This window comes from Balaenoptera musculus, chromosome 14 (genome assembly GCF_009873245.2).
Source record: "Balaenoptera musculus isolate JJ_BM4_2016_0621 chromosome 14, mBalMus1.pri.v3, whole genome shotgun sequence".
NCBI lineage: Eukaryota > Metazoa > Chordata > Mammalia > Artiodactyla > Balaenopteridae > Balaenoptera > Balaenoptera musculus.
The window spans coordinates 28,886,942-28,907,391 of NC_045798.1; the positions used below are offsets into that span (position 1 = coordinate 28,886,942).

At 43.6% G+C, this 20,450-nt stretch overlaps 1 protein-coding gene and 1 non-coding gene across 2 annotated transcripts in view; both read left to right on the forward strand.

Annotated features, from left to right (window-relative positions):
• The window catches only part of PTPN2 (protein tyrosine phosphatase non-receptor type 2), a 76,303-nt gene extending 74,161 nt beyond the window's left edge, over window positions 1-2,142 (forward strand). The window contains exon 11 of the mRNA XM_036874644.1: window positions 1,774-2,142. Within this exon, the coding sequence (XP_036730539.1) occupies window positions 1,774-1,795 (22 nt within the window). The 3' untranslated portion in view covers window positions 1,796-2,142. The remainder of the gene's footprint in view (window positions 1-1,773) is intronic.
• Window positions 2,143-18,761: 16,619 nt separating this feature from the next.
• Window positions 18,762-18,834, forward strand: TRNAK-UUU. Its single transcript has one exon. It is a non-coding gene; the product is annotated as a tRNA-Lys (tRNA).
• Window positions 18,835-20,450: the final 1,616 nt, after the last annotated feature.

Below are 20,450 nucleotides of genomic sequence, written 5' to 3' on the forward strand. Positions count from 1 at the left end.
GCTCACTGCAGAGAAGTGTGTGGGACTCTTTTCAGTAAAGCAAGGATGAGTATCTGGTGGCAGGAACTACTTCAGTGTGGAGCCAGCCCCTGTCAAGACCTTTTAGTTGTTCTAAGGGGTAGTTCATCCTTGCTGAGTGTGTCTTTAACACACTGCTGGGGAGGCAACACCTGCCGGTTCTGCCAGTCAGTAGATACACCTCTCCGAGGTGCATCCCATTACCCGATTTTCAGACGAGAAAACTGAGTCAAAGAATAAGTAACTTGCAAGGTTGTACATCTAGATCATGACAGAGCTGAGATTTGAACTCCAGTCTGTAGAATCCCAGTAACCCCAGGCCTCACGCTTTCCCATTATGTCACACGCAACCTGTTTTTATGGAATATTTAAGTGGAAAAGCATTAGACAGCTACTGTTATCCATTAAAATCCAAAATAACCCTCTTTTTATTTTTTAAGGGAAACAAATCAAAGTTTTCCCCTCCAAAAAATTTTGTGGAACAGTTTGAACTACCACTGAGCCAGAGTAATACTGGAACATCAGAGCACTCTCTAAACCAAACCATTATTTCATTTACTCTGACTGGATCAGTTCCTTGGTTTTAACAAGGGGACTTCTGAAGGTGTGGGAAACACATGCATATTTTGCAGCACTCAGGGTCAGTCAGAAGCTCCTTTCCTCACATCAGCCACTTTGGTTCAGGGTTCTCAGGTCCCTGCAAGAAGCACCTGTGGTAGTTTCTGTGACCACAGGCACCTAACAAGAATGCTTCCTTGGTGTCTGGACATTTCTCTGTCAGTGCTGGAAATGAGACACCAAGGAGCCAGCAGTCAGGAAGAAGCCAACTCGTAGTATTGGGGGTTTTGACTAAATGTTTTGGATAAATGTGTGGGTGTGGTTTATATCTCCTATTTATACACGTGGAGGCACAATAATGACAAGTATTTAGATCTGGGGTTTTTTTTGTCAGAGCAAGGGAAGTTGAGGGGAAATACATTACCACCTCAGAAGTTCAGCTATTTGCAAATATTGTGAAATAACATTAAAAACTCACCTGCCCTTAAATTAGTTGTTATTTCATCTCTCTATCACTTGTTTAAACTCTGATTTATCTTTACTTTTTGGCATTAAAGTACAATAAATCTATCAGTTATTTTATGTCTGTGTTTTCTTTTAATACTTAAATCATGTCACTTCAGTTCTGTATTTCTGTGATCATTAGTATTACCCTTCAGGACAAAAAGCATGCTGCTAACAGTCCGTGAGTTAAAGATATAAGCCAACTTTATGTTTATACATTACATTCATAATATTTTTAGCAGTATGATACAGTGGAGGTCCAAATTGGATTAGACTTTTGCGTTGAATTCTAAAGTATTGGTAAGTCTAGCACATACCATATAATCTTGCTAAACTGTTGTGGGTACATTTTTTTTTTAAACTGTCAGTATAGCTCACATGGAGGTCATTTCTTGAGTAATACAGGATGACCTAAAAAAATTAATAGTTATTAATTCTCGTAAAAGAGTGAGAGTTATGGTGCTTTAACATGAGTCTACCTCACACCACCAATTCTGTTTGAAAATCAAGCACATAAGCAGTTTTACCAAGGTAACAGTGAAGCACTCAGTGTGATTGAGTGTGATGTGTTGGAATGTTTTTTGGTTGCCTTTTTAGTTCATTGTTAGTCCTTTTATGTTTGTGTGTATCTGTGTACGTCTGTGTGTTTGGTAAATATGAATTGAATAGATGACTTCTTATTTTATGTTTTAGGCCAAGATTGACAGACACCTAAATATTCATGACTTGAGAATATTCTGCAGCTATAAATTTTGAACCATTGATGTGCAAAGCAAGACCTGAAGCCCACTCCGGAAACTAAGTGAGGCTTGATAAGCCTGTAGATTGCCTCACATTTGTCTGTTTACAAAGTAAACCTTACATCCAGGGAACGAAGAGCACCACCAGCAGAAGACTTTGCAGAACCCTTTCATTTGATGCATTGTTAAGTTTTTTAATGCGTGTGTGAAATGTAGAGAGATGTAAAAGAAATAAATTAGGAAAGACTACTTTGTATTGTACTGCCATTCCTACTGTATTTTTATACTTTTTGGCAGCATTAAATATTTTTATTAAATAGACTGTGTCGGTTTGTGTGCATTATCTTAGGACAGCTCTGCTTCAAATAATGAATGTTTTCCTAAGGGTTTGCTCTCAAGTTTTCATAACTAGCAACTGACACTTAAATTGAAATTGGTTCAAAACATTGGCCCCTTGGTTTTTTTTTTTTTTTTTTTTTTAAAGAATTTCACTTTTATTTATTTATTTATTTATTTATTTTGGCTGTGTTGGGTCTTCGTTTCTTCATCGCGGTGCGCGGGCCTCTCACTATCGCGGCCTCTCCTATTGTGGAGCACAGGCTCCAGACGCGCAGGCTCAGTAGTTGTGGTGCACGGGCTTAGTTGCTCTGCGGCATGTGGGATCTTCCCAGACCAGGGCTCGAACCCGTGTCCCCTGCATTGGCAGGCAGATTCTCTGCCACTGCGCCACCAAGGAAGCCCGGCCCCTTGGTTTTTTAAGATGTTTATTTAGTTACCCTATCAATATAGGTTAGGTGAATGCAACAAAAGAAAAGTTATAATATCCCTTTTGTTACCTGAAAAAATATTAATATGGATAATGGTATTAAATCAATTTTAAATAAGTACAGAAATTCAGTGCAGTTTTTAAATCACAGTGTTACTCTCTCCTTGGAGGTTGTGCTTTCCCCAAACACCTCCTGTTGTAAAGAGACCAAAGGTTCCTTCCTGAGGGGGCATTTGACCTCTTGACCGTCTAATTTCCCGACCACGTGCTGGGTTTGGGCTCTGAATTCACTCAGTCCTCAGTCCTGGTGATACTCATCCAGAGACACGTCTGCATCACGTGAGCATCACCGTAACGTGTGACAGCTCACTGTTGTTTTTGTTTTGACAACTGTGAAAGTTCTGTAACACCGTTCATTGAATAATCTATATCACCTTTCACAAATTTAATGACTCCCCTTTTCCTTTTTGCCTTGTTGTCCATGGGGTTTTAGTCTATTTTAGGAGTAAGCAAACGTTATTAATGCCTCTTAAATCTTTCCTAAAGAATGCATGGAAAGTTTGTTATACCACAAAGTACAGCAAGATAATCCTCCAGTGTGTCGACAAAGCTTCTTGAAAGCGTTCTCTGCACTCAGCTACCTCTATTTCCTGACTTCCCGATACTCTCCCCGAAGATTTTGACTTTCTCTTGCGTCACTCCAAAAATGGCCCGTAAAGGTCGTCTTAGCTCATGCTGTACCAAATGCAGTTGACACTCTTCAATTTTTCCCTCGAATGACTTCTTGATAGCAGAATGAACTCCTTTGAAGCTTCTCCGTAGACTCAAGTAAGACTTCTCCCTGGGTTTTCTCAGTCCTTCTGCCTGACTCCTCCTCTTCCTCTTTTCTTTTTTTTTAATTTTAATTTTATTTTTTATTGTGGTAAGAATACCACACGAGACCTACCCTCTTAACTTTTTAAGTATACGACACATTTATGGTACTGTTGACCGTAGCTACAGTGCTATCCAGCAGACATTAGACTGTTCTCATCTTGCTTAACCGAAACTTTATGCCTGTTGATTAGTATCTACCCACTCCCCCTCCCACAAGCCCCTGGCAACCACCATTCCACTCTTTGACTCTACGAATTAGACTCTTTTAGATACTTTTATGTAAGAAGAATATCCAGTACTTGGCTTTCTGTGACTGACTAGCTTGTTTCACTTAGCATAATGTTCTCAAGGCTCATGTGTGTTTTTTAAGGCTGAGCAGTATTCCATTGTCTGTATATACTACACTTTTTAATCCATTCCTCTGTCAATGGACCTTTAGGTTGTTTCCACATGTTGACTATTGTGAATAGTGCTGTGGTGAACTTGGGAGTGCTAATATGTCTTTAAGATCCTGGCTTCAGTTCTTTTGGATAGATACCCAGAAGTTGGATTGCTGGATCATGTGGTGGTTGTATTTTTAATTTCTTGAGGAACCTCCACACTGTTTTCCACAGCAGCTGTACCATTTTGCATTGCCACCAGCAGTACATGAGGGCTCCAATTTGACCTTATCCTCCCCATCACTTGTTGTCTTTTGTTTTTTTTGATAATAGCGTCCTTACAGTTATAAGGTGATATCTCATTGTGGTTTTCATTTGCATTTCCCTGATGGTTAGTGATGTTGAACATTTTTTTCATATACCTGTTGGCCATCTGTATGTCCTCTTTGGAGAAATGTCTATTTAAGTAAGTCCTTTACTCTTTAACTGGTTTAGTTTTTTTGCTGTTGAGTTGTAGGAGTTCCTTATATATTTTGGAGACTAACCCTTTATCAGATACATGGCTTACAAATACTTTCTCCCATTCAGTAGGTTGCCTTTTCACTCTGTTTCTCTCCTGCCTGACTCGTATATTGGAATTCCCAAGGTCTCATCTTTGGGCCTTTGATTTCAGCGTTGGAGGATCTCATCTTTGCCGAAGTGTTTATCTAATACCTCTGTGCTGATTACATGCAACTTCTTCGACTCCTGGCCAGACATCACCACTGAGTTGTACCCATACACATCCAGATCCATGAATGGTCATTGCATTAATTTCTTAAGCTCCAAACCTGAGTGTGGTCTCTCTCATCCCCATCTCATGTTCCTCCCGTGTTTACCTGGTTATTCGGTAGCATGTGCCAGAAACCTGAAGTTCATTCTCAGTTCCTCCACTTAGGCTCCACATCCAGTCAGCTCACCAAATCTCTCCCACTGCCTAGCTTTAGCTTACATCTTCGTTGCATGTGGGGGTGACGGCAGCAGGCTTTCCTGCCATTCGACTCTGCCTCACAAGTGATTTAAAGTAAAGATCTGGTTTTACCCTCCTTAAAATTCTCTGATGCCACCTTGGAAAAATTTGCCTCCATTTTAAACCCCAAAGCCCCCAGCATGCTGTTTGCACCATTTCATCTTTTTGGCTGCTGTGTGTCTGTCCATTTATATACATATTTTTTTTCCAGTTTTATTGAGAAATAATTGACATACATCACTGTATAAGTTTAAGTTGTACAACACGATGGTTTGACTTGCTTATACGGTTGACCCTTGAACTGTGCAGGTGCACTTAGGCACAGAATTTTTTTCAGTAGTAAATACTACAGTCCTACATGACTCGCGGTTGGTTGAATCCATGGATGTGGAACCGTGGATACAGAGGGCCAACTAAGTTATACAAAGGTTTTCTGCTGCTTGGAGGTTGGGCACCAACAAGGCCTGTGTTGTTCAAGGGTCAACCATATTGTGAAATGATTAGCACAGTAAGTATGGTTAACATCCATCATCTTACACAGATACAATAAAAAAAGGGAGTTTGTCCTTGTGATGAGAACTCTTGGGATCTGCTGTCTTAACTTTCCTGCGTATCATACGACAGTGTTTGCTGCAATCACCGTGCTGTACATCACATCACATCCCTAGGACTTACAGGAACTGAATATCTGCACCTTTTGACAACCTTCCTCCAGTCCCTCCCCCGCCCCACTGCACCCACCCACCCACCCCAGTATCTACAAATCTAATCTCTTCTTCTCTGAGTTTGGAGTTTTGTTATTTTAGATTCCACATATTTGTGAAATCACACAGTATTTGTTCTTTTTCTTTGATTTATTTCACTCAGCATCATGCTCTCACTATCCATCCATGTTGTTGCAAATGGCAAGATTTTGTTCATTTTTTTGGGTAAATAGTATTCCGTTGTATGCATACCACATTTTCGTTATCCATTTATCAATTGATAACACTTAGGTTATTTCTGAATCTTGGCTATTGTAAACATGGGGATGCAGATATCTTTTTGAATTAAGAGTTTTCGTTTTCTTCAAATAAATACCCAAAAGTGGAATTGCTGGGTCATACGGTAGTTCTACTTTTAATTTTTTGAGGAACCTCTGTGCTGTTTTCCATAGTAGCTACACCAACTTACATTCCCACCAACAGTGCACAAGGGTCCCCTTTTCTCCACCTCCTTGCCAACATGTTATTTCTTGTCCTTTGGATAATAGCCATTCTGACAGGTGTGAGGTGATATCTCGTGGTTTTGATTTGCATTTCCCTAATGACTAGCAATATTAAGCATCTTTTCATGTACCTCTTGGCCATCTGTATGTCTTCTTTGGAAAAATGTCTGTACAGGTTCTTTACCCATCTTTTTAACTGGGTTATTTGGTTTTTTGCTGCTGTATGAGTTCTCTATATATTTTGGATATTAACCCCTTATCAGACATATGGTTTGCAAATATTTCCTCCCATTCAGTAGGTTGTCTTTTTACTTTGTTGATGGCTTTTTTTGCTGTGCAGAAGTTTTTTAGTTTGATGTCCCACTTGTTTATTTTTTATTTTGTTGCTTGTGCTTTAGGTGTGACGCCCTGTCTTCCTTAATGGGCACCCAAGTTGCAACTGTGCCAAAACATTTGGAATTAGTGGAATATTCCTTGTTCATTCATTTGTTGGATGAATGTTTATTGAACACTTACGTGCTAGGCGCTGTACTAGGCATTGCATATTCAGTGACGAGGGGAACGTGGTTGTGGTCTGCTGCAGTCTTGTGGGAAAGTCAAACAGCACACGTGTAAATAAGCAAATACACATGCAGTTAAAACTAGTGGTAAGCACTATGGTGGAGGTGAAAAGGTACCTACTTAGATGTGAAGAAACGGGCTTTGGGAAAGCAGAAGCAGAGACATCGTTCAGGAACTCTGGGGCCTCACTCTGCTGCTCTCCTTGGATAAGGATGTGGCCTTACAAGAAGTTTGGCTCAAGATACGAAAAGTCCAACGTTTGAAGGTGTTGGGTTAAAGCGCAGTGCGTAGATTGCTAGCCTGTGTTCTTTCCGAATGCCGATGTGAGCCCCAGTTTGGAAAGGGCAGCGTCAAAGCAAGGATCAAAGTTTCCAGATCTGGTGAGACCCCACCCGGTGGTCTCTGGCAGTCAGGGGCATGTCACTCCGAGGTTTCTGGAGGCCAAGGGACGCTCCTCTGAAATAAGCTGTATCTGCCACTGTCCTGTGTGATCGCCTACTTTTGATAAAAGTTTATCTTAGTTGAATCAGGAATTTAATGTAACCTGTGAGTCTTTGGATGGGTCTCTTCCTGACAATTCTTAGCCCACCTGAAATGCTGCAGCTACTCGCAGATGGGATGGATGTGAAAACCCCTCCACTGGGATCAGACTTGGGACAGAGAATTGGGAAACGAAGGAGTGAGCTGACTCCTCCTGGACGGAGGCAGGACAGTGTGTGGCCTGAAACAGGGGGTGGTTGAGGGGCCCCTCGCTCCCCCGTCCCAGTACTTCTGAGTGTCTGGTGCACAGGAAGGAAGCCGAGACAACAAAGTTTGGTGTGTGTTTTCTCTCCTTTGCAGCCTCTAAACCAGAACTACCCAGGGAAGAAGGTCCTGGGAAATGTGTTCTCGGCTTCAGAGGGGAGCGGTGGTGGTGCCACATCACAGCAGGCAGCCGAGCACAGCACGCGTGGCTGACGTCCAGGGTGCCACCAAGTCCAGCATGCTTGCGTTTCAGAGCAAAAGAAGTAAAGATCTCAACATATACACATATCAGATAATCACGGCATACACTTTAAATATATTACAATTTTATTTGTCAGTTATAGCTCAGTAAAGCTACAAAAAAAAGTAAAGATGAAGTCAGGTTGGAAGCACCAACATGAGCTACTCTCCACCCACAGGAATGTTCAAGGTGGGCCTGATAAACTGGAGCCATTTGAACCTTTGAAAGACCAAAAGACTGGTGATGCTCAACAAGGGTAAGAAATGTATAATATTGGTAAGATGGAAAGTTCTGGAGATGGTAGTGGTAGTGGCTGCATAACAATGTGAATACGCTTAGTGTCACAATTGTGCAGATGAAAGTGGTAAATTTTATGTATTTTTAGCACAGTTATATGTGTGTGTGTTGTGGGAATGTTCTCCCTAATTATTCATCTGTGAAGTAGGAATAATAGTATCTGTACTTCAGGGTTGTTGAGAGGCATAAAGGCATCTAAAATGCTTAGCGCAGTTGCCAGCTCTTAAATATTCACTAATATCAACGTTATTGTTACCTAAAGGATGTGTTACTTATATTGCGATAAAAAATGCATTAGGCCTTCAGCCAGATGATCAAGGTCAACGTCAGCAGAGATAAGTCGTGTTGATAGTATATACTCTTAGCACCATATGATGAGATGGGCACTTTTCCTCTGTGGTCTTCTTCCCCAAAACACATAACCCCAGTCTAATCAAGAGAAAAACATCAGACAAATCCCAGTTGAGGGGATACCAAACCAGTCCTCCTCAAAACTGTCAAGGTCATCAAAAACAAGGAAAGTCTGAGAAACTGTCACAGCCCTGAGGAGCCCAAGGAGAGAGGGCGACTAAATGTAATATGTCCTGGACAGGATCCTGGAGCAGAAAAAGGACATTAGGTGAAAACTAAGGAAATATGAATAAAGTATGAACTTTAGCTAATAATAATGTATTAATATTGGTTCATTAATTGTGACAAATATATCTACCATTCTAATGTAAGATGTTGTTAGGAAGAGAAACTGGGGGGTATATGGGAACTCTCTGTACTCTTTGTAATTTTTTTCTAAATCTAAAACTATTCTGAAAAGATTATTAAGAAATAAAGGAAGACTTAAAAATGATCCAAGAGAAAGTGACGATATTAAAGATGCCAAAGAAGGTCCCTGAGAAATGCAGAGTGAACAGAACACTAACATGTAACCAAGAAAAATTTCCAGAAATAAAAATACTTGAAACTTCATACTGAGAGAGTACTCCTGAGAATATCAACCCAAAGCTGCCACAATTGTCATATTCTAGTGAAATGCCTAACTTTGATGGTAACCTAACTTTCTTTGCTTTGTAAGTCATGTGCTCTTCTTGCCCAAGGGACATGTTTTCTTTTTATTTGCAGTCCAGCAGCACTCCATGCCAGAAGACATGTTTAGATCCTCATGTCACGAAAATGTGAGTCAAGGATATAAAATCCAGTAAAAGTGACGTTGAAAGTTATCAACATAAGGACTTCCCTGGTGGTCCAGTGGTTGAGAATCCACCTTCCAATGCAGGGGACGCAGTTTCTATCCCTGGTTGGGGAACTAAGATCCCACATGCCGTGGAGTAACTAAGCCCGTGCGCCACAGCTACTGAGCCCACGAGCCCTGGAGCCCGCACGCCACAACTAGAGAGAGAAAAAAGAAACCTGCACACCACAATTAGAGAGAAGCTCGTGCGCCACAATGAAGAGCCCACATGCCTCAACAAAGACCCCAAGTGCCACAACTAAGACCCGACGCAGCCAAAAGAAAAAATTATCGACATAAAAGATTTCAGGGTACTATTCTCATGAGTTCCTCCTTAGAAACCTTCTGGAGAACAAGCTTCAGACAACAAAATGGCTAGAAATATGCTGACACAAGGTCTGGTGGTGAGGAACAGATAGTCACTTAGTGAGCTAAAGCTAAGGGCAGGCTGAAGTGGGGAGACTTTAGCGTGTAGTGCTATGTAGTCCGACGCTCTACATGCAGAACAAATATTAAAGTTGGGGAGGAAAGGGGAGCCCCCAGAGCACAAGTGTCTGCATTTGACCTCTGAACCCCAGCCCCCAGCATATCGCCCGTATTTGGAAACGCCCTCCTCCCTGTGTACCTGTGCACAGTCCCCGTGTGTTTCTCGCACAGTATTCAGTAGCTGGATTTTATTCTATTTTCTATTGAAGCCTCGAGTTCTCTTCCCATTGGTGACTTGGTTTCCCTTGTTCAGGATTTGCCAAGTTCCGCCCACTGCCTGTTTTATCAAGTTTCCTTGAAGCACAGCCATGCCATATGTTTATGTGTTACATTTGTTTACTTTTTTGCCATGGTGGCGGAGTTGAGGACTTGTGACAGAGACCGTATGGCCTGCAAAGCCAAAAATATTTACTGTCTGGCCCTTTACAGGAAGAGTTTGCTTAAACACAGCAGTAGATGAAAGGGCCGTTAAATATACACAGAAGTAAAGAGGACGGTATGGTGGCCTTCTGTGTATTTGTCGTCCGGCTTCAGCAGTTCTCAGCTTCCTGCCATTCTTGTTTCACTGCCACCCACCCACAGATACCAAGCCATCTCACCTGGAGCATGTAATTTTGTGTCGCTAACAGATATGACACTATCGTTATCCCATTCAACAAAATTAGTGTTCATTACTTAATGTCTTCTAATACTTGGTCTAGCTTCGACTTTCCAGTTATCTCAGAAACGATCTTTGCTGTCCATCTGTTTGAATCAGGATCCAGAGTCCTCACGTTACATCTTGTTAAAATGCTCCGAGGCCTCTGATAACCTCTAACAGCCTCCCTCCCTCCCCTTATCCACACCACCCCCCATTTATTTGTAGAAAACGCTGGCTCCTTCATCCTATAAAATTTCCCACATCTGGGATTTAGCTGATTATATCCTTGTGGTGTCATTTAATAGGCTCCCCTCTGTCCTGACTCTGTTGAGCTGGATTGGGTGCAGGTGCAACATTCTCAGCACAGACGCTGCACGGGTGGTGAGCGCACTTGTGTGTCACACCCGGCGGCACTTAGAGCTGATGGCTTGGGAGGTGCAGGTGGAGTCAGGCTGACCCATCCTTACGAAGCACCCTGGACCTGTCACCTGGTGAGTGTTAGCTGCCATTACTGATCATCCCCTATATCTGTCCCTTCATCAGAGGAAGCAGTGTGGTAATTTTCTCATTCTATCTCCTTCTGCAGTTACCAGCTGTGATTCTTCTATTACATGGCTCTGAAATAGTTTGTACAGTTAAGTCAGGATCGATGTTGCCCGATTCTTTCCTGCGATTTGCCCGTTTTCAGAATAAGGAGCTAGTGCCCTAATAAACTCTGGAAGTAACCAATGAAGTTTTCATTTAAAAAAATTTTGCCGTTCATTTAATTTTATTTAAATGCATGAACCATTATTCTTTTTGGTGCTCTCAAATTGCCCATTTTTGGTACATTCTCATATCATTTTGTGATGGGAAAGAACAAATACTAGAAAGATGGCGTGAAGTTGGCCAAGTACACCACAGTTAACAGAAAATCGTTCACGGGAGCAGAACTCGGGGGGAATGGGGAATGCGGCTGAGCTCTGAAAACTGGACATAAAATCACAAGACGGGTGAGGCTAGAGCATTGGGTGTCACAGAAAGAAAGTGGCCCCCAAGCAGAGCAAACAGTAGTGAAACCCAGTTGTCGTTACAGCTAGAAAAGTAATGTGTCTGTCACAGAGTTCAAGGAAAATGGAACGCTGCAGAAAGCACTGAGGGAAGTGTCCGTTTCACAGGCAGGAATATTCCTGTTTCAGACATGGATCCGTCAGGCTAAAGGACTTGATGCAGTTTAGCTTTTGAATCAAACAACCAAAATTCTTGTTTTGATTTCTTGCTTACCAACCAATTTTCAGATAAGCTGTCTTCCTCTAGGCAAAACGTGCACAGTCCAGGTTAAGAAAAATGCACAGGGGGCTTCCCTGGTGGCGCAGTGGTTGAGAATCTGCCTGCCAATGCAGGGGACACGGGTTCGAGCCCTGGCCTGGGAAGATCCCACATGCCGCGGAGCGACTGGGCCCGTGAGCCACAATTGCTGAGCCTGCGCGTCTGGAGCCTGTGCTCCGCAACAAGAGAGGCCGCAATAGTGAGAGGTCCGCGCACCGTGATGAAGAGTGGTCCCCACTTGCCGCAACTAGAGAAAGCCCTCGTACAGAAACGAAAACCCAACAGAACCATAAATTAATTAATTTTTAAAAAATGCGCAGGTGTTTTTTTTTTTTTTTTAAACAAGCAAATTGGCCTGTTTGACTTCATAGCTCAGTGTTCTGTGAGTTTCCTTATCATGAGTCATTAACCCTAAACCCCATCTAGGCCTCTGACTAGTGACGTGTCTGGGACGGTGAGGCTGTGGGCAGACCTGGAGCCAAGGTGATTCCGTTGGTGATGTTCTTCTGAGGCTGCTGGGCCTCCACCTGGAGAAGCTGGGCCTCATCGTGGCATCCTGTGAGCCTCCAGTCTTGTGGAACGAACCCTGGAACCCAGGAGGCTGATGCTATGAAGTTTATAGTTGGGGTTTGCTTAACCAATGTCTTTATTATTTGAATCAGAGCCAGGCTTGACTGTTGATATTTTTTTTTAATGAAAAACAAAAATGTAATGACTGAAATCGAATTTCCTTGTTTCTATTATGCCTAAATTCTCACCATTCTTTGGGTTAAGGTGATTAGTGTCTGGGTGTCCCCCTGTAAAATCCAAATCCATGGAAGTGGGAAACACAGTCAGGAACATCTCTCTGTTGCTCAGATTAGTGAGGGGAGTGGTGATGGGGGTTGGAGACACAGATCGATTTGGGTCCCGGGGCTCAGCCAGAGAGGAAGTGCGGTCGCCTCTGAGTGCTCCTTGAGGGAGAAGCCTTATAACCCTGTGGAAAACCTTAACAGGAGGGCCCGTGTCAAAGGAGTCCAGTTTAAGAAACCGGACTGAAACTTAATTACTGTTATGATAGGTGACCAGCAGCCAAAGTGAGTTTAATGTTCACGCAAATTCCAGGCACTCAGACCTCAGTCCTCAGCCACTTAACTGGCTCCTCTGTGGCCGGCTGAGGTCTGCACTCATGGAGTCAGTCAAGGATGCAGGCTGCTGGGTCGTCGGGCCCAGTGGTCAGACACAACTGGTTCACGATGGACACTCAGACCACATGATAACTTGGTGGTTCATGACCAAGCACTCAGTAGGGCCCAGCAACTGGCCAAAGCAGTTCCTCAAAGGAGAACAGTTATTGACTGAGGATAGCATGGGTTTTGTTCCAAAGTCCTAAGGCTGGTTTTTGGCGAGGCCTATCCTCCTCGCCTGCAGACGGCTGCCTTCTCCCGTGTTCTCACATGACCTTTCCCTGGCGCCTGTGTGTGGAGAGAGGGGACTGCCCAGAGCATCTGCCTCTTGTGAGGATGCCAGCCCTATCGGACCAGGGCCACCGTAGTGACCTCATTTAACCTAAGTGCCTCCCGAAAAGCCCTGTCTCCTCAAACAGTCATGTTGGAGGTTAGGGCTTCAACATATGAATCTGGGGACACAATTCGGTCCATAACACCTACCAACCCCATTCTTGGCCTCAGTGGGAAGCAGGATGTCTTCTGAGAGACAATTTTTTTCTCCTAGGTAATAACATTTTATCTCTTTTTGAAGACATTTTAATGTATAAATTCTGTGCTTTAATTCCTTTGGATTCTTAGCCTTTTGGAATTCAAAAACCCCATTTTTTTGCAAAAGCCTGACTCCTTTCTGGATGTCTGGGGATGGGTTCCATGGGTTTTCACATATTTAAAAATCAAGCTGTAGGGGCTTCCCTGGTGGCACAGTGGTTGAGAATCCGCCTGCCAATGCAGGGGACACGGGTTCGAGCCCTGGTCCGGGAAGATCCCACATGCCGTGGAGCAAATAAGCCCGTGAGCCACAACTACTGAGCCTGAGTGCCACGACTGCTGAGGCCCACGCACTTAGAGCCTGTGCTCCGCAACAAGAGAAGCCACCGCAATGAGAAGCCCGTGCACCGCAACGAAGAGTAGCCCCTGCTCACCACAACTAGAGAAAAGCCCGTGCACAGCAACGAAGACCCAACACAGCCAAAAATAAATAAATATAATAAATAAATTTAAATAAATAAATAAGTTAAAATCAAGCTGTAAATTTAAGATTTGTGCACTTTACTATCTGTATGTTATTACTCAATTTTTTTTTTTAATAAAAACACCCCAACCATTACTAGCAAAAAATGTTTGCTTTCACGATGATGCTGTGGGTCTCAGAAACCTGGCTTTTAAGTCTCACAGTAAGCTTGGGTCTTCCTTGTTCCCTTCCTCTCAGAGCACTGGATGTGTCTGACCCAAGGGGTCGTCAGGGTCATCGTGTAACTTGCAGGAGGATCTGAGGGAACTTCAGTTAATATCTGATAGTGGATAGTGTCTGTGGTGGATTCACCAAAAAGGAAAACTCAAAAAGCATGGCCACTTCTGGGCAGGGGAACTGGGGGTGTGGGGTGAAGTTGGACGCCTTCAATGGACTCAAGTTCCAGACTAGTTACATCAGGCAGGTTCTGCCAGTGCAGTGCTGTCTGTGTGGGGAGACAGATTCCTGGTACTCCCTGTTCTACCATCTTCCCAGAGTCCTCTTCTCCTTCACTTTTGAAGAACAGTTTAACAGGAAACAGAATTCTAAATTGGTGTTTTTTCTCTCAACACTTTAAATATTTTATTCTACGCTTTTCTTGCTTGCATGCTTTTTGAGAACTTGGATGTAATTTTTTTTTTTTAATAAATTTATTTATTTTTGGCTGTGTTGGGTCTTCATTGCTGTGCACGGGCTTTTCTCTAGTTGCGGCGGGCAGGGGCTACTCTTCGTTGTGGTGTGCGGGCTTCTCATTGCAGTGGCTTCTCTTGTTGCGGAGCACAGGCTGTAGGAGCACGGGCTTCAGTAGTTGTGGCACGCAGGCTCAGTAGTTGTGGCTTGCGGGCTCTAGAGTGCAGGCTCAGTAGTTGTGGCGCACGGGCTTAGTTGCTCCGCGGCATGTGGGATCTTCCCGGACCAGGGCTCGAACCCGTGTCTCCTGCATTGGCAGGCGGATTCTTAACCACTGCCACCAGGGAAGCCCTGGATGTAATTCTTATCTTTCCTCTTTTATAAGTAAAGTACTTTTCCTCCTGACTTCTTTTAAAACTTTTTATTTATCGTTGATTTTGTGTAGTTTGAAAAATGATATGCCCAGGTGTAGTTTTTTGGCATTTCCCATACTTTGTGTTCTCTGAGCTTCCTAGACCTGTGGTTTGGTGTCTGATATTAATTTGGGGGAAATTCTCAATCATTATTGCTTCAAATATTTCTTCTTTTCCTTTTTTCTCTTTCTTCACTTTCTGGTATTCCCACTATGCATATATTACACCTTTTGTAGTTGTCTCACATTTCTTGGATTTTCTTGAAAAAAATTTTTTTCACTGAAGTGTAGTTGACATACAATATTATATTAGTTTCATAGTGATTTGACATTTATATACATTACAAATTTATCGAAATGGTAAGTCTAAAAACCATCAGTCACCATACAGCATTACTGTAATATTATTGACTGTGTTTCCTGTGCTATACATTACATCCCTGTGACTTATTTATTTTATAACTGGAAGTTTGTACTTCTTTTCCCTCTATATGATTTTTTTTTTTGGCTGCACTGCGTGGCTTGGGGGGATCTCAGTTCCCTGACCAGGGATTGGACCCAGGCCCTCAGCAGTGAGAGCCCAGAAACCTAACCACTAGACCACCCCGCAACTTCCTGGAAGTTTGTACCTCTTAATCCCCTTCACTTATTTCTCCCAATCCTTGGACTTTCTATTCTTTTTTTTTTTTTTCATTCTTTTTTCTCTTTACTTTTCAGTTTTGGAAGTCTCTATGGACATAGCCTCAGTCTCAGAGATTCTTCCCTCAGCTGTTTCCAGTCTATTAACAAGCCCATCCAAGGCATCCTTTATTTCGGTCAGTGTTTCTGAGCTCTAGCATTCCTTTTTGATTCTTTCTAAGGATTTCCATCTCCGTTACATTGCCCCTCTGTTCTTGGATGCTGTATACTTTACCCCTTAGAGCCTTTATATTAATCATAGTTGTCTTAAGTTCTTGGTCTGAAAATTTCAACACTCCTGCCATGTCTGATTCTAAAGCTGGCCCCATCTCTTCAAATTGTGTGTTTTGCCTTCGGTATTCCTTCTAATTTTTTCTGTGTAGCAGGATATGATGTACTGGGTAAAAGGAACTGGTATAAATAGGCCTTTAGTGATGTGGCAGTAAGATGAGAGGGTAGGGAAGCGTCCTGCGGTCCTGTGATTAAGTCTCGGTCTTAGACCGGACTGTGTCCTTCACACGTGATCCTCATTCCCTGCCCCCCTCGTGCCCCACCTCCATGGCCTCAGGAAAGACAGGAGCCTAGAGTGTAGGCTCTGATAAAACCCCAGCACATTAGGCTCTGGGGAAATAGTTCCTCCTGAGGACAGACCTTGTTAAGAAGAACAGAACGCTCTGGTGAACTTCAGAATGGTTGCTTTTCCCCTCCCCCTGTCAGAAACATGAGGATTTTTTTCTCTGATATTCATTCTGAGAAACTGGTAGAGCTCCTGGAGATAAAACTCACAAATATATGGCCCCCCTACCCCGACTGGGGCCCCTGGGCTTTTTCACTCTCAGGCCTGTCCACACCGAGCCTCCAGAAATTTGTCGGTCACACTTCAGGTTTTCCTGCTCTGGGAACTTTTGCTCGTGGGTTTCTGCCCCGGTAAGTTGTGATTCTCTGTATCTGCCTGTCTGTCTCTCTAATTTTGGGGGGCAGCCATTTTCCCTGTGACCCCACTGCATCTAAGAAGGGTTGTTAATTTTTCAGTTTGTTCAACTTTTACTTGTTAGGACAGTAACCACTTCCAAGGCGCCTTCCATGCTGGGCTGAAAACCAGAAGTCCCCTTTGCTTTTCACTCTTTAATATTTGGTTAATGTTAGTGGCAATGATAAAACTGATGATGGAGAAACTGTCCTTTGTTGCTGCATCCCAACCTTTTTTTTTCCCCCCAGATTCCTTTAAAGAGCTGAAACAAAGCTACTGCTAACAAAAGGGTACTGTCAGCTGAAAACTCCCTGTAAAAATGAGGCTTTCCAAAATTGGAGACACTTAAATGTCCATCGAGAGGGCCGTGGACTAAATAAATGGTTATCGATGCAGAATGGAACACTGTATACTGACACGGGATGTGTCAGTGTGTCCACGATGGATAGCTTAGTTAAGAAAAATAACAAGTTGTCCCAAAATCCAAAATACATGTGATCTAATTCAACTAATGTATAAATAAACAACTACACACATTCACTCACAGAAACATATAAGTAGTTTCAATATTCATGTTAAAGGTCTGAAGGGAAAGACATCACAGGATTAGCAGTGGTTCCATGGAGAAGAGCCAATTGGGAGAGTGAGTTGCAGGGAGGTGGGGACATTTGCTGACAGCTATATACCCTCCTGGTTGTGTGTGCATATTATCATTCCATTTTGGTTCACCTAAATGTAACCAGAGATAATCCTTTGCATTAAATAAAATTCCTGGACCTTATAAATCTGATATAAAATAAATAACCAAGAAACTCAGTGACAAACTCAAAATCCAGGGAAATATTTTAATTATTGTGGCCATGCAGTCATATTTCACAGAGGACATTTGTGTACTTGAGAGCAAACCGTTTCATATTCAGTTTCTCAAATGGACAATTTTCCCTAGTCCTAAAGCCAAATATTTGTGCACTGTGTAATCTGCTCTGTCTTACCTAGTCCCGGGGATGACATGACATTAACTCCTTCCGAAGCAGTTAAGCAAATAAATTCTGAAACCAAAATACTTTGTATTTTAAAAATTATAAAACCTCTAAGCTTTCTTGTCTTAGAACACTGATATGAAGAGGGAAAGAAGTGTATTCAGAGAGTACCTTCCGCTACACCTGATACAAACTGGAACTTGCGTCTCTGATCCTACACTGAGCCATCGGTTTACACCTTATTTCAGTACTTCCGGGGACAACTTTGCCCTTCAGGAACTCTAAACACAGCCAGGAATGACCCCCTGGCACAACCTGGACAAACAGGTCCACAGGCAAATGTATAAAACTCTTGAGGTTGATTTGTGTCCCCTCAAATTCATGTCCCTCCCAGACCCCTAATTAGAAATAGAGTCACGGCAGGTGTAATGAGTTAAGCAAAAATGAAGTCACCCTGGAGTAAGTGGGCCCTAATCCAACAAGACTGGTGTCATTATGAAAAGAGAAGAGACACAGGGGAAGTCATGTGAACATGGACACAGGCACTGAAGTGACCAGTCTACAAACCAAGGATCATCGAGGGTGACCGGCCACCACCGCAGGCTGGAAGAGGCAGGGAAACATACTCCCCAGAGCCTTCAGAGAGCACGGCCTTGTGGACAACTGGGTTTCCGACTTCTGCCCCCAGAACTGTGAGAGACAAAATGTCTGTGATTTTAGGCCATCCAGTTTGTGATAATTTGTTTTCACAGCTCTAAGAAATGAATACATAATGTCTGGTTTTTAATTTTAAAAGTTTTGATAAAACTGTGTAAGAGGGCTTCCCTGGTGGCGCAGTTGTTAAGAATCCACCTGCCAATGCAGGGAACACAGGTTTGATCCCTGGTCTGGGAAGATCCCACATGCCGCAGAGGAACTAAGCCCCTGTGCCACAACTACTGAGCCTGCGCTCTAGAGCCCGTGAGCCACAACTACTGAGCCCGTGCACCACAACTACGGAAGTCCGTGCGCCTAGAGCCCGTGCTCCACAACAAGAGAAGCCACTGCAATGAGAAGCCCAGGCGCCGCAACGAAGAGTAGCCCCTGCTCACCGCAACTAGAGAAAGCCCACGTACAGCAATGAAGACCCAACACAGCCAAAAATAAATAAATAAATTTATAAAGAAAAGGAAAAACTGTATGACACCTTATAGTTCTGGCAGAATTTCATGTAGAAATGTTATGATTTTATTTTAAAAATCATTTTTGAAAATACTTACTTGAAAATAATTGTGTGGGCATTTATTTAACTTATGCAATAGTTAAGGGAATTCCCTGGCGGTCCAGTGGTTAGGACTCGGTGCTTTTACTGCTGAGGGCCCAGGTTCAATCCCTGGTCAAGGAACTAAGATCCCACAAGCTGCATGGCACAGCACCCTCACAAAAAAAAAAAAAAAAGAAAAGAAATATTTAAGTACTACAGAGAAAAGTAGAGAGAATAGTATAAATATATACCCATCAACTAGCTAGATATAAGGATTATTTTTTCCATATTTGCTTTATCTGTTTTTAGTAAAACATTGTGAAATAAATTACATACATCATATATGTGCTCCTAATTACTTCATTATACAATTCTGAAAAAATATAGAAAATGTCCTATACAGCACAGCCCTCGCGTATGTACTTGGCGGGGTTGATGGGGCCAAGTCCCATCTCTCAAGTGCGTTACCTGACCAACCCCACACACAGTCATTAGTTCAGGGTGTGGCTCGTGTTCCCGGGCTTTATTAGGCCCCGTGGAGAAGGGGAGCATTTTCACTGGACTTGAGGCCTGGCGGGTGTTGGTCTGGGCTTGCTGGGATGCCCCACCCCCACTGGAGAGGGGGGCTAAAAGTCCAACACAGGAGAAAGCAGTTAAGAAATGAAGACGGTTTGGTTAAAAAGGAAAAAAAAAATGGAGCGGGACAGAGTCCAGCTGACGTCATTAAACGTGTAAATTGCCTTCCTGTTACTGAGTCAAAATTTTCTTTTATTCTCTTAAGCCATTTTGAGCTCTCTGTCATTACACTTACACTACACTCTGCTATGCTCACACACATTCCAAAGTTAAAATACAGTAAACCCTATCGGTGTCAATCATTCTCTAGAAATCCCTTGGTTGGTCATACTCGCTGGCGAGTTAAAGACCCCTCCCCTGTGTTTTCCTGAGGGTCTCTATTTGACTGCTTTCCCGCATCCTGGAGCTCGAGGTGGGTGGGCACAACCTGGCAGCCACCCCCTAGGGAGCCTGTCGGCCTGGCTTGTTTTGGGAATCACACCAGGTGTCCCTTGTGTTGGGCCAAACACGAGAGCGAGGGTGGATTCGGGCTCCACTCTTAAGGTGAAGCTTCACATGCTAAGGATTTTCAGTTGTTCCTCTTCATTGGTGATTGATGGCTCTTTGCCCCCAGGCGCACCCGCCTGGGGATGGGCTCTCCTCCCCCCTCCCCCCGCAGACTCCCCACCTTGGCGGGGAGGAGAGGGCGCCCAGGGAGGAACTCAGGAAGGGAGACGGTGGCCTGCGGCCTGGGGAGGGGAAGAAAGACCCAAAGCCGGAGAGGGAGGCGGGTCGGTGCAGCCTGGATGCACAGGAGGTCTGTCCCGGGCCCCAGGAGCTCAGACTCCAGGAGGCGTGAAGAGTGAGGCCATTGACATGAGGCCTCCCCTGACTCCCCAGAGCCAGGCTTCATGTTTACCCCAAGCCCATCTCCAAACTCCCCTGGAATAAGTGACAGCAGGTCAGGGTCAGAAGGTGAAGAAGATGCGAAGAAGGAGGAGGGAAGAAGGAGGAGGACAGACCAGCCGTGGAGGCAGAGCCTACGAGGCTGCGGTGTGCGTAAGTCCTACTAACCAAGTCTTAAGGGTTTCACGGGCCCCATTTCGCCTGAGTTTACGGTGTTTGGGCTGAGGCTGGACCTCTCTGTGGACCTCGGCCTTTGACACCATTCTTTGTCCACTTGGCTCCTAGGAGCTTCCAAA